Here is a 12,581-nt window from a genome sequence, read left to right as displayed (position 1 = left end):
TCATACACTCAAATGGCAACTAGTGAGGAGCACGTAACCCTGAAAAATTGGAAGACTTAAAATAAGGGTTCATTGGGTGGAAACAAAAAACTAATTGATTTTAGCCTGTGCTGAAAGGATCCACTAAACCGCATGGCCCAGCCAGTGGAGTGACCAGGGGGGTCTCAGGTTGCCAGAGCCTGTTATATACAGTGTTGCTAAAATGCTCTGTAACATTCTGGAGTTTTGCAATGATCTTTAAATTGTCTTGGAATCTCTGTTATGAAAGAACATGGCAATTCTCCACATAGGCTTCATTGCCTTCACAGTGGTAGCTGCTGCAGTTAAAAAAAAAACAAAGTACATTTCAAAATAAAAAAATTCTAAGCAGTAATGATGCAGCTAGGTGTGAGGCTAGGTCTCCACTTCAAAGTTTTGCCAGCAGAGCTATTTGAGTTTTCATGACATTGCTGTGCCAACCAAAGCCCTAGTATCGTCACAGTTATACTGGCAAAAAGTGCTTTTGCCACTGAAACTTATTCTGCTCAGGGAACTGATATAATCTATGCCACTGAAACACACACACCCCTTTTTGTTTTTGGCCAGCATAAACTAAGAGGGGCTGGTGGTCTGCCTATACCAGCCACGCTTTGAAATGTGGACAAGTCCTGAACAAGTACCTGGCTGACTCAGGGCCGTAGTGGAGAGGAGTCTGGGGAAGGGAAGGGTAAAGTGAGTGTCACGGTCAGAGATAAACTGGAAGAGGCTGTTATGATGAGGTGAAGCCGGGGGAGGCCAGCCGGCTTTATATAACATTCCAGCTATGATTGCACTGTTGTCTCACATTTTGTTGTGTTACTGTCATTGCAAAAACTTAAAAGGAAAGGGTTGCATTATTTCCTTTCTTTTGTGAAAAAACAGGAAACTGGAGTTGTGCTCCTTTCAGTGCCATAGCACAGGAGAGGAGGGGGAGGCTGGAAAAATATTCTACTATATTGTTGTAACTGATCAGAGAGAAAGGACAGCACAGGAAGGGCTGTGGTGTAAGGTACAGTGAATGATTCATACTTTTTATGACTTCCTTCTCTTGGTTCAAATAATCTCTTCCAAGAAACTTTCCTACAATAATCCCCCAATGAGCTGATAAGATAGATAGACAGAGCTAGAGACAGAGACAGAGAGATGGAGCTTGATTTTCTGTGGTGCTGCACACCTGAAGTTCCAAATGAAACCAATAGGAGAGGTGTCTGCTCCATGCTACTGAACATCTGGTCCCTAGATGACCTAGATAGTACATGATGGGTAATGTGGGATACAGGTTTTGTTGGACTGAGGTTGGCCACATTACTCATGTGAGGCAATGCAGCTGAATACAATGGTTCTGCAATTCATTACATGGTTCCTCAATTTATTATGAGTCCAGTCCTGCTGTGTGACCTCAATTCGTATTGATATTTCTGGGAGTTAAGGCAGTCAGTACTTCGCAGGATTGGGCATTACAGTATGTGAGTATCATCCACATGTATGAGATTAGATAGAGAAAGAGAGGATGAGTGAGGTCCCAGTCCCTAGAAAAGCCACATAGAGTTAACTATCTAGCCATGTGGGGACTCAAGCTAAGGATTTACTGGAAATCGATCTCTGACTGGCACAGAAGGCACTATCAGTAAAATATTGCTCGGTGTTATACATAGTTCTTGTGACTGTATGTATTGCCCAGAGCCATAGCTATTCAAAAAATATAATCATGGACAGTTTTATTTGGCTTCATAAGGCAGTGGGATGTAAAACTGAATTAGCAGAGATTTCTGTCTGAGGAAGGGGTGTGGGGTAAGAGTGGGATAATGTAATAAGTTAACTGTTAGAAATGGATGAACTTACTCTGAATACTGTGTAGGCCTTGAACTGAGAGCTACGTTGTCTGAGATATAGTCTGTATTGTCAGATGGAGACGATGACGGTTTCATGCCTGAGTGTTAACTATTCTATTAATATAATAAAAATTAATGAACCCTGGTGCTTACATGGGGTTTACAGCTTCCAAAGGATGTGGAGCTGTAAATTAATTGGAGACACTGTGGTAAGAAAGCTAATATAGGTCTTGATCCAAACACACTGAAGTCAATTGATTGACTCTCACTCATTTAATTGGACTTTGGATCTAGGCCATATTGGATAATTGTATCTTTCACTCTGTATTCTGTCCTTCTGCCTGGAATAGCTGGATTGGTTTCCAGGCCACAAAATAGCTCTTTATGGGCTTCTGTGATCACAATCAGTGTTGTTTAATCTCAGCCAAGCACTGAGATTTTAGAGCAGAGGGGATGGTTTCCCATGCCTAAACCTCAACTTTGAAATACCTGGACTCCTAGGAATTTCAGGCTTGAATACCAGAGGGACTGAGTCACCCTTTCCTCCTACATGTGTGAATTTCCTTTCCATTTGTTATGTGAGTGTGTTTAGGACAATGGCTCGGTGGCTCTTTTCAGTAATAACCTAACTCAATATTTATACTGTGCTTGTTGCTGTAGTATCTGAACAACCAATAACAATGCGGCTTGGCATGGGTAGAGGGCCCTTTACCCAAACAAAATTGAACCAAGCCAATCTCAGGGTGTGGGGAGCCCCTGGATGAAGTACCTTTTTGTATGGTGTGAAAGAAGATGTGAGGGGCTAGCAGTTACAGTCATGCTGTAAACCACCAACTGCAGCCTATATTTCTGCCCAGATGGACTGAGCCCTTGTTATGCTCCTGAAAAGGGTTCCTGCAAAGTGCTGATCTTAAGAACAGTCCCCACACCCAAGTCCCTGCATGATGTTTTCCTACTCCTGGGGGTTTGTGTTGTCATTTCTGTTTGAGGTTAAAGCTCCACCGAGAATATTATTTAAATGCATCTCCTGTGCAATCAGAGGCTAAACCAGCCCCCTCCTCTGCACCCCTGGAGACTCCTCTGCTGCTGTTCTCCTGCAAAGGTGCTGTGATTGGGGTGCATAACCCCTGCATGGCACAGAGCCCAACTTCACAGGGACTCTGCACAGCAGTTGGCAGAGAGAGGGGCAGCACCAGAGTGTCCATAGGGGCATGGATTGTTTATCCATTCATCCACAGGAGGATCCTTCCTTCCATCCATAGGAAGATGGATGTATGTATCTATCCATCCCACACAGCAGCATGGTATCTGAACGCATCACAAGAAAATTAACTGGTAATGGTAATTAACTCCCTCTGCTAAGATCACATTAGGGGGCTCAGGAAAGCTTTTGTAGCTGGGGTAAAGAAGCCTTCATGCAAAGGATTCATCCTTCTCTTTCTCCCTCTTCCCCATTATGTATCTGCTCAGCACCTGGCCCAGCTACTTGTGGTGGGTGCTGGATGGAGGATGTAGCTCTCAATACTCAGAAGTGTGCAGTTTGCTTTTCAGAGCTGCCCTGTTACTTTAATGCAGATGTACTACATTTCCCAGAATGCAGTGCTCATAAAAGGGGAGGAGTCAGCCTTTGAAAAACACACGAGTGTAATTTCTCGTTAAAAAAAGAAGAAGAATCAAAGCATCAAGCGTCATGTCTAGGAATAGAACGGGAGCATTGCCAAGTTATTACAGAAGATGAGTAATCCACTTAAGTCATTCCTCTAAACACCATTCCTTGTAAGAGAATTAAAATATCAGCTTACATCACCAAGTGCAGCTCTTAGCCTGGATGAGATGTGCATACACAATGTGAAAACGTTACACTGGGATTGCAAATCATGAGTAAGATCTGGAGGGCAAATGAATGGCTCATTCAGGGTACAGATTTCAGAGCAAAATATGTGCTCGCTTCCAAGCAGCAACAGCTGGACATAACACAGATGAGAGATCCACAACTCAGGGAGAAATTAGACAGTGGCTTAAAATAATTAAAAATATGTTTATATTGCCCCTTCTCTTGGCATTTTGGAGACCTGCACCAGGTTTTGTAATTAACAAGGACAAAGTCCACAAGAAGCTGAGGCTGAGTTGGCTCAGAGGCAATAATAACTTTTAGAATTTACATAGCACTTTTCATCGCTAACCTAAAGCATTTCATCAAGGTCAGTTTCATCATTAGTCCCAACTTTACAGATGGGGAAACCAAGTCATAGAACACAGAAGTATTTTACCCCAGGTCAAAAATCAGCACAGCCAGGACTAGAACTCACGTCTTCCAACCCCTGTTTGGTGCCTCATGCATTAACTCATGTTTCTTCTTACAGTGTAGCTGTAGAGCAAAGGAAGTCTTTGTGGATATTCTTGGGATTCAAGCTCTTTGCTATTCACGTCACTGGTGTGCACTAGTGCCCATAAGTCACAAATGTTCAGGCCAGGAAGTCTCACTCTCACCCCTGTTGTCAGAAAGCAAAAGCCTTGTGAATACTAGTGCAATGGTTATCGTGATCAGGAACTGAACCAGTAAGCTCCAGGGCTAAAAGCACAGGGCACGACAGTTTGACGACTTTTGACCTGAGGTTATGGCTCCTGTAGCTAACAGCTATAACAGAACTCATCCTCTCTGGATTTGGCACAGAGGGTGACAACCCACTCAATAGTGACTTACACTGGTATGTATATCCCAAATGTATATACGCTGGATGTGCCCAACGCAGCTCCCTCCAAAATCTCTTCTTATTGCCTGCGTAATAGATTAATTGAAAAGCTACCAATTTTCATGGATGAATTGCAAAACAGACCAAAAGAGCCACCTCCCATTTAATAAAGCTGCCTTAGATCATCCAGTCAGAACCCAGAAACAATGCCTTGTGACTCAGCTCGCCCAAGATACCATGCAAATAGCAAATATTGGTAACCACTGGCTGATGTACTAACCATCCTGTGATCAAAAAGTAATTTTTGCAAAGACTAGAAATGCTTGAGATGTGCGAGTGACCTTTTCACTCATGTCACGTACCCCACCGCTGGGACTGCACTCATACAAGAATCCACACAGGCCCTGGAGGAAGCACAAACTCAGCAGGCCAAGGCTACCTTCAGTTACATCCAGGCAATTTCACTGACGGCAATTGTGCAGGCCCAGGGGATGCTGCCAAATTCTGGCCCTGTGATTCTATAACCCACAGGTCAGTGTGCGACAACTCCTCATCAGAGCTTAATCCACAGAAGATGTGAGCCTGCTACAGTCCCAGCTGTAAAGACTCCTGCATCTAACTGAGGAGTTGTCTAATGCTGGAGTCCCTGCTTGGCCAAGATGGTGCCCATTACACGTCTGTTTAGGAAGTGACTCTTCCCTTTATGGCTGGGCTGCAGATGCTGTTGTTTTGTCAGAGGCGGCTCTACCAATTTTGCTGCCCCAAGCAGTCGCTGCCGAATTGCCACCACCGCAAGAGCGGTGGAGCTGCCGCCGCAAGCTGCCACAGCGGGAAGAGCGGTGGAGCTGCCGCCGCATTGCAGCGGCGGGACACGGACTGCCGCCCCATTCTAAATGCCACCCCAAGCACCTGCTTGGAAAGCTGGTGCCTGAAGCCAGCCCTGTGTTTAGTTAACAGCATAAATTGTTAACCAGGTACCAGAGGAGAGGACAGACATGGCCTGATTTTCAAAGGTGCTCAACACCATTAAAAACCAGACAGTCAACTCCTCATTCTCCTGTTCTCAGTGCTCAGCTGCCACGCATGCCCCTGGCACCATCTCTGCCAAGGCCTTAAGAACATAAGAACGGCCATATTGGGTCATACCAAAGGTCCATCCAGCCCAGTATCCTGTCTACCGACAGTGGCCAATGCCAGGTGCCCAGAGGGAGTGAACCTAACGGGTAATGATCAAGTAATCTCTCTCCTGCCCTCCATCTCCACCCTCTGACAAACAGAGGCTAGGGACACCATTCCTTACCCATCCTGGCTAATAGCCATTAATGGACTTAACCTCCATGAGCATCACTACTAGTCTCAGTACTGCACAGAGGGCTTATGCCTCATACAGGTCAACCCCTTGTTCTGTCCAAGGATCTTAGTGCTCCTGACAAACATATATGAACTAAACCTCACAGCAGGCAGGAAAGAACCACTATCCCCACCTTAGAGATGGGGAAAGGAGGCACAGGAAGATGAAAGGACTTGCCCACGGCCACTCAAAGAATTATTAGAGAGATGAGAATAGAGCTCAGGAGTCTGGACACCTGGTAAGAGCCGTGCTGTAGATTTGCATGTCTTACATTGTACTTCTCTGAATGTCAATGGCATTCAAGGCCGAGCCTTGTTCAACCAGACTATTTCTATCTATTGTATTGAAACAGGAAAAGTTACCGTTTCGGCCACAAACGACCTTCTAGACACACTGAAGGAGGGCTCTGTCCTCAGAGGAGGGCTCAGAGTTCAGCTGGACGGTCCTGCTACAGATGTTCCACTGAGTTGGCTGTCCATGCTTAGCCCAGATGGTCTTCGCGGTCCAATCAATGGACACTTGCTGTGTTTTTCCAATAGCTGCCTTAGCTGGTTAAGCTGGGTCCAGAATGCAAGCAGAAGATGGAGGAGAGTGGTGGTAAATACCGGTTCATCTCTGAGTCCAGAGGAAGAGCTCTGTGGTTGCTTGTGTTAATTCTACCAGCGGACAGAGTGGTGGGTTGTGAGTCATCCCAAGACTCAGGGAAGTGGCTTGTGTGTGTATATATATGTGTGTGTGTGATTAACTCTTTCATTACTGGAACACCTGGGCTTTTTGGGGCTGTTGTAACTGTGGCTCGGGGTGGCTCGCTGAATGAGTGTGCCGTACTTTCCAATAGCAGAATAAAAGCTTCCTCTCCAGCGAGCTGGGTGTAGTATCAGCACCGCTGCATCAGTGAGAGCTTGGGAAGCAGACAGGCAGGGCAACCAGCAATCTGAACTCCGCACTCTGATGGCCCCTGCCCTCCATGATGGGGCACTGAACCATTCATCCTCCAAAAACACCAGCTCTAGCTGGTAGGCACCAAATGATTTCACCACCTGTTCGCTGCTTTGTGCCTGATACAGGTTTGGTGGGTCTCAGCCTAGGGGTCATGTGGACTAGTTGGCCCCTTGCTGGCAGTCTGAGCCGAGAAGCCCATGAGACTGAATGCCCCCACTTCCTGCCCAGAGCAGTGGGAATAGAGGAATTTCTCTGCTGGGTCTGTCCCAGGATCCTGCATTTGGCAGTGATGAATGCCTGATGTTTCAGATGAAGGCCAAAGCCACCATGTGCCCTGGCCAGTGGTGCATCACTCTGAGGGGGAAACCTCAGCAACAGAGCAGCCTACCACGCAAATTCCATGCAGAAATGAGTGGGTCCAGTTCCGCCCCGCCTCCTGCCAGTGCAGGATTGTTCCCTACCACACATTGCGAGGACAGTGGTTTTCAACCTGTGGTACACAGACCGCTGGGGGTCTGCAGAGTATGTCTAAGATTTCCAAAGGGGTACACACCTCCATTTGAGATTTTTGAGGGGTCTGCAAATAAAAAGAGGTTGAAAACCACTGTGCTAAAGCTTTGTGAGGCCAGAGCTCTCCCCCTTCCCACAGCAGATGGTTTTACAGCCTCAGAGACCTCACTCTGAGGCAGTTTTCTCTGATAGTTTCAGGTCCCTTTATTTAAATCTCTCTCTCCTATTTACACTCCTTGGTGCCCTCTTCAGTGAACCCTCTCTCCCTCTCCTCGGCTATCTGCGGCTGCTATCACAATGCCCTGTCTCAGCACTTAGCCAGCCTGGTCGTTTAGCTCTTTTAATCTTCTTCCACAGGCCAATCCGCACTGACTGCTCACGTTGCTCTTCTTTTAATGGCCTCCAGTTCACCAGGATCCTGCAGGTACCCAGGGACCCAGACCTGAATGGAGCATTCTAGGAATGGCTGCACCAGGGCCACAGAGTGGGGGACTTTCACATGCCTGTTTCATGCTGAGGCTGATGAGCAGGGAATAGATAATTTCATTAGCCTTTTTTCCTTCCCTCTTGCATTGCAAACTTATGCCTTTCGTGCTATCCACTCTCACTCCCATGTCTGTTGGAATTCCTACTTCCCCACTGCCTCTTCCCCACTGTGCATTTGCGACTGTGTCTACATTGGTGCTATGGGATGTTATTCCCAGCTCACATAGATGTATACATGGTAGCTGTGCTCGAGCTAGTGTGCTAAAAATAACAGTGTAACCAGGGTAGTGGGTAGTGGCCTCAGCTGCATGAGGATGTACCAGGGGGTCTGGGAGGATATGTACTTGGGTGGCTAGTCCAAGCCACTACCAGTGCTACTCCAGCTATGCTGCTATTTTTAGCCTGTTAGCTCGATCAGAGCTAGCGTAGGTACATCTACACAACCTGGGATTCACACCTCCCAGCTACAACGTAAACATAGCCTGGGTTTCAGATTATTGCATATTACCTGCACTTTTCCACACTGAAGCTCAGATTGTTATTTTTCTGCTCAGTTCTCTGTGTATATATCTTCCTACTGTATTTTCCACTCCATGCATCTGATGAAGTGGGCTTTAGCCCACGAAAGCTTATGCTCAAATAAATTTGTTAGTCTCTAAGGTGCCACAAGTACTCCTCGTTCTTAGTCTATCCATGTGATTTCTCTACTCTCACAGATGTTGGCAACTCCTCCCAATTTAGTGTCATCTGCAGAGCTGATTGAAACTCAGAATCCCCATTCCAGAGGTCCTTCCCACATTTCAAATTTGTTTTCATTCCGCTTCCAAATTTCCTGTGAAACCAATTTTTCATAAATATTTTCTTTTGGGTCAATTGCAATGTTTCATTTTGATAAAATCCAAAGGTTTTGTTCCAATTCTGACTTTTAAAATATTTTAGATTATACCATAATTTATAATATACTATCAAATACAATACATTTCAAAACAAAAAATTGCTTTGAAACAAAAAATGGAAACATTCCCTTCCAATAAGGTCAAAATGTCCTGTCCCCTCCCCGCCTGAAATCACTATGTTTCCATGCAAAGGTTCCATTTCAACACAACAGCATTTGCTGATGGAAAAATGTTTTGTCAGAAAAGTTCTCTCCAGCTCTAGCTGTTTGAGCATTTCAGGAACATGCCGAGTGCTCTCTTCTCTGAGACATGCCATGAAGCACCGTGTCTAACAACCCTTCTCACACTCTTGGCTTGCTCAGCTCCACATGATGACACAATGGTTGCTCCCACAATCCGCTTGGTTTTAGCAGCTCCAGAGATTATGTCATTTCCACAGAGCTGCCCCGAAAAGCACAGAGGATTGTGGATAACACTATGCACTGGGGGCACAGGGAGATTCTTTGCCTTAGCCAGGCCCCCTCGCTTTACCAGTCTTTCGCCACTCTAATCCAGGACTGCAGGGATATTGTCCTCCCGTCCTTCGTCGGTGCCTCTGCGCCCAATTCTCAGAATGCACCAGAGGACACTTTCAGGAATGTATGAGTCAATACACATCGCAGATGAGAGCAACAACAGAAGGGGTTGACGACCAGCAAACCGCAGTATTCGACACATCGAGCAGCCAGAGACTTCCTACGTGCTTCTAAGCTGCTGCATCATGTTGGGAGGAGAAGACCCTAGAGCAAAAGGTCTTAGCCACTTAGTTTCCCTCAAACCTGGTTTTGATAACAAATTCTGGCAGGGATATTAAACCTCACGCTTCAGTGTTTAAGCCAGTCTCCGACGATTAGGATGTGTCTACACAGCAAAACCCCCATGGCAGCGAGTCTCAGAGCCTGGGTCAACTGACTCAGGCTCATGGGGCTGGTGCTACAGGGCTAAAAATAGCTGGCTGGAGCGCAGGATCTGAAACCCAGCGAGGGGGGAGGGTTTCAAGTGGAACGTGACTATTTTTAGCCCTGTACCGTGAGCTTGAGTGCGTTGACCTAGACTCTGAGACCTGCTGCCAAATGGCTTTTTTTGTTGTGTAGACATACCTTCAGAGCCCAGAATGGGACCTACATGGGGACCAGGTTATCCCCACATCTGCTACTGCAGAGTTCTCACACCTTCCTCTGCAGCATCTAGTGCTAGCCCCTGTTAAAGATCTTGGGATACTGGGCTAGATGGACCTTGGGGTTGAGCCAGTCTGGCCATTCTGATGTTCCCGATATTATTCTATTCTGTTGTAGGCATTTCTAATGTGCCCATCACTGGGATGTTCCCCGTTCACACATGTCACAAAGCACCAAAAATTTAGCACAGCTGGTACTCAGAGAAGACTACAGGGCTGGAATAGCAGGGAACCTGCAGGCTGCGATTGAGGGGTGGACAGACAGCAACGGCAGTAGGTATCCCTCCCTGCACTGGTCCCACAATTCAGTATGTGGGGAGCCCAGGGCTGGAATAGCAGGGGGCTGCAGGTCAGGATTGAGTCGCAACTGGCAGAGCAACATGGGTGGAGAGTAAGGCCTGTTCTACACCTGCTGATTGTTCCAAGTTAACTATGTTGGTTAGGGGCGTGATTTTGTACTGATATAGTGTTACCACTACAACCCCTACTGTGGAACCAGTTTTACCGGTATAAGGTGCCATATACCTGTAGCTTATTCTCCTATATTTACCATTATACCAGTAAACCTAGGTCCACACCAGGGGCTAGCATCAGTTTAAATTATAGCAGTACAAACCCTGTGCAGAGGCAAGTGGAGAATGAGCTGTACTGTTCGACTGGTTTAACTCATCCACGCTGGGGCTGTAGCCTTGGACTGTACTGGTTTCAGACGGATAAAGTGGCAAATAGCCTGTGTCTGGAGCGGCTCCCACTGCACTAGCAGGAGCCCTTCACTTTTACTCACACTAGATTTACTCACAAACTTAAAAAAGCTAGAGAGAACTTTCCTGGCCCCTTTTGGGTTGCCTTATGAAGCCCCCTCCTCCCACTCCTTCAAGCCCCATTAACCCATTCGGGGTGGGGGGAGTGGGGAGAGAGAAGCTTCTGACATGTCTCCAGAGAGCTCTGTTCTTTTTATAGCCAAGAATCTGCTAATATTCTGGTAGAAGTTTTGAAACAGCTCAAAAATCCCCCCTTGTGACTCAGCCAAAGCCAGCAGCAGGAGCAGCAAAAAAGCAGAACTGGTATGTGATAGGCAGCAAAACATAGGCCCAGTAACAGCAGGGTGAGAAAGGAATGACGAAAGGGAGTTGAAATGGGAGTTCTGAGATTATTGTCTTACTCCCATAACAGGAAGAGAGGAATTGCCTGACCTGCTCAGACCTGGGTCTATCCAGCCCAGCCGCTGACTTGAGCCAGCACCAGCAGCTTCTGGGCATAAAAGTAGGAGAACCCTTCTAGTGGGCAATTCTGGAATAACCTGGCCCCGTGGGGAGTTCCTTCTTGACCCTGTCATTTGAGGGGGTTGCTCATGCCCTGACGCAGGAAAGTTACTATCCTCTCCAGTGTAACTGTGTGGCTGTTCTCATTCACAAGGCCGGGGGGAAGAGGGAGAGATGAAAAGAGAAGAGAGGAAAGGTGCAGGGTCGGTTTCTCCCAGTGAAGTGCCAGAGGAGAGAGAGCTGGTAGGGCCAGGCAGGGGCACTCCCCCTGTGTGGGAAGGCAGGGGGCTATGCGACACTGTGCCAGGGGCCCTTAGGGAGCTTGGCCCTGGAACCGGAGAACATGGGATGACTCAGGAGAGTTTCTGTGGTGAGATTAACCCTTTCATTACAGGAAAGCTCTTTCCACGCCCCACAGGGTCTGACTCAAAGCAGGGTCTCCAGTCATAGTGAAAGAGAAATCCCACTTGCAAAGGGCTTTGAATTTCTCCTCTGTTATGAAATTATTAAAGGGAACAGGAATAGCAGGGTTTGCTGAGGCCGCCAAGTGAATGGGCTGAGGGGGGTCGGGGGCTGTTGGGAACCTTGTGGCTCAGCTACGGGCAAGCCCGAGCACCAGCAGGAAGGGGAGGAGGTATGAGGGAGGAGAGGGGAATTTTACACACTTGCTACAAAACAGTAAATATAGTTTAGGTTCTTTTTCTAAAAAATTCTTGGTAAATTTAGTCCTTGTGAAAGTGAGTTAAAGGCAGGCATAGCTTGGGTTCCCCCTGCCAATGCCCTTCATTCCCAATCTCCAGACTCCTGCTATCTCAGCTCTTGACTTCCCTACAGTTCTGCTGGTGCCCCTCAATCCCACCCCAGAGCCCCCTGCTATCCCAGTCCTGCATCTCTCCAGAACGAGGATGGCCTGCCATTCTAAACTGTGACAAACTGTGTGAAGAGTTAACAACATGGACATCAGGGTCCCTGGGAGAAAATCACCCAAGTCATTTCATCTTGAGGCCTTGCGATGGTCTAACAGTATCACCATGGTTCCCCAAAGGACATGTGGCACCTGAGCCAGGCGTCGCGCGTGAGAGAAGGTGAATGCACAGAACCCGCCTAGTATCTCTCTCTCTGCTGCCAACAGCAAATCACGCTGGCTGGTCTACTCAAACTGCGAAGAGAAGCAAAGCACCCCAAGCTGATTAATCCCGGTAGTCGATACACAAAATCAAAGGCAGCAGAGGTGTGTGTTAGCCTTTTCCGGACTGGGAACGTGATGAGCCTGTTTGGGTCCCGCACGCAAGCTAGAGGGAGTGAGCTGGCTTGCTGCACAGTGCTCGTGGAGAGGGTGCACTCGCAATCCTGCTGCTGCAAAGAAACCTCAGCA

The 12,581-nt window shown here is 47.2% G+C and overlaps 1 protein-coding gene across 2 annotated transcripts in view; it reads left to right on the top strand.

The window, feature by feature from the left end:
• KANSL3 (KAT8 regulatory NSL complex subunit 3) overlaps positions 1 to 8,495 on the top strand; it is a 146,861-nt gene extending 138,366 nt beyond the window's left edge. Inside the window, exons 22-23 of one of the 2 annotated variants that reach the window (XR_006287628.1) lie at positions 6,247 to 6,491; positions 7,704 to 8,495. Coding sequence is in view for 1 of the 2 variants with exons in the window: in XM_043536547.1 (XP_043392482.1) it covers positions 6,247 to 6,282 (36 nt within the window). In the remaining variant the exon portion in view is untranslated. Of the gene's footprint in view, positions 1 to 6,246 lie in introns of both variants that reach the window. The other variant, XM_043536547.1, reaches the window with a different exon arrangement.
• Positions 8,496 to 12,581: the final 4,086 nt, after the last annotated feature.

Source organism: Chelonia mydas, chromosome 26 (assembly GCF_015237465.2).
Source record: "Chelonia mydas isolate rCheMyd1 chromosome 26, rCheMyd1.pri.v2, whole genome shotgun sequence".
Taxonomy (NCBI): Eukaryota; Metazoa; Chordata; order Testudines; family Cheloniidae; genus Chelonia; species Chelonia mydas.
This window is presented reverse-complemented; position numbering and strand designations above follow the sequence as displayed.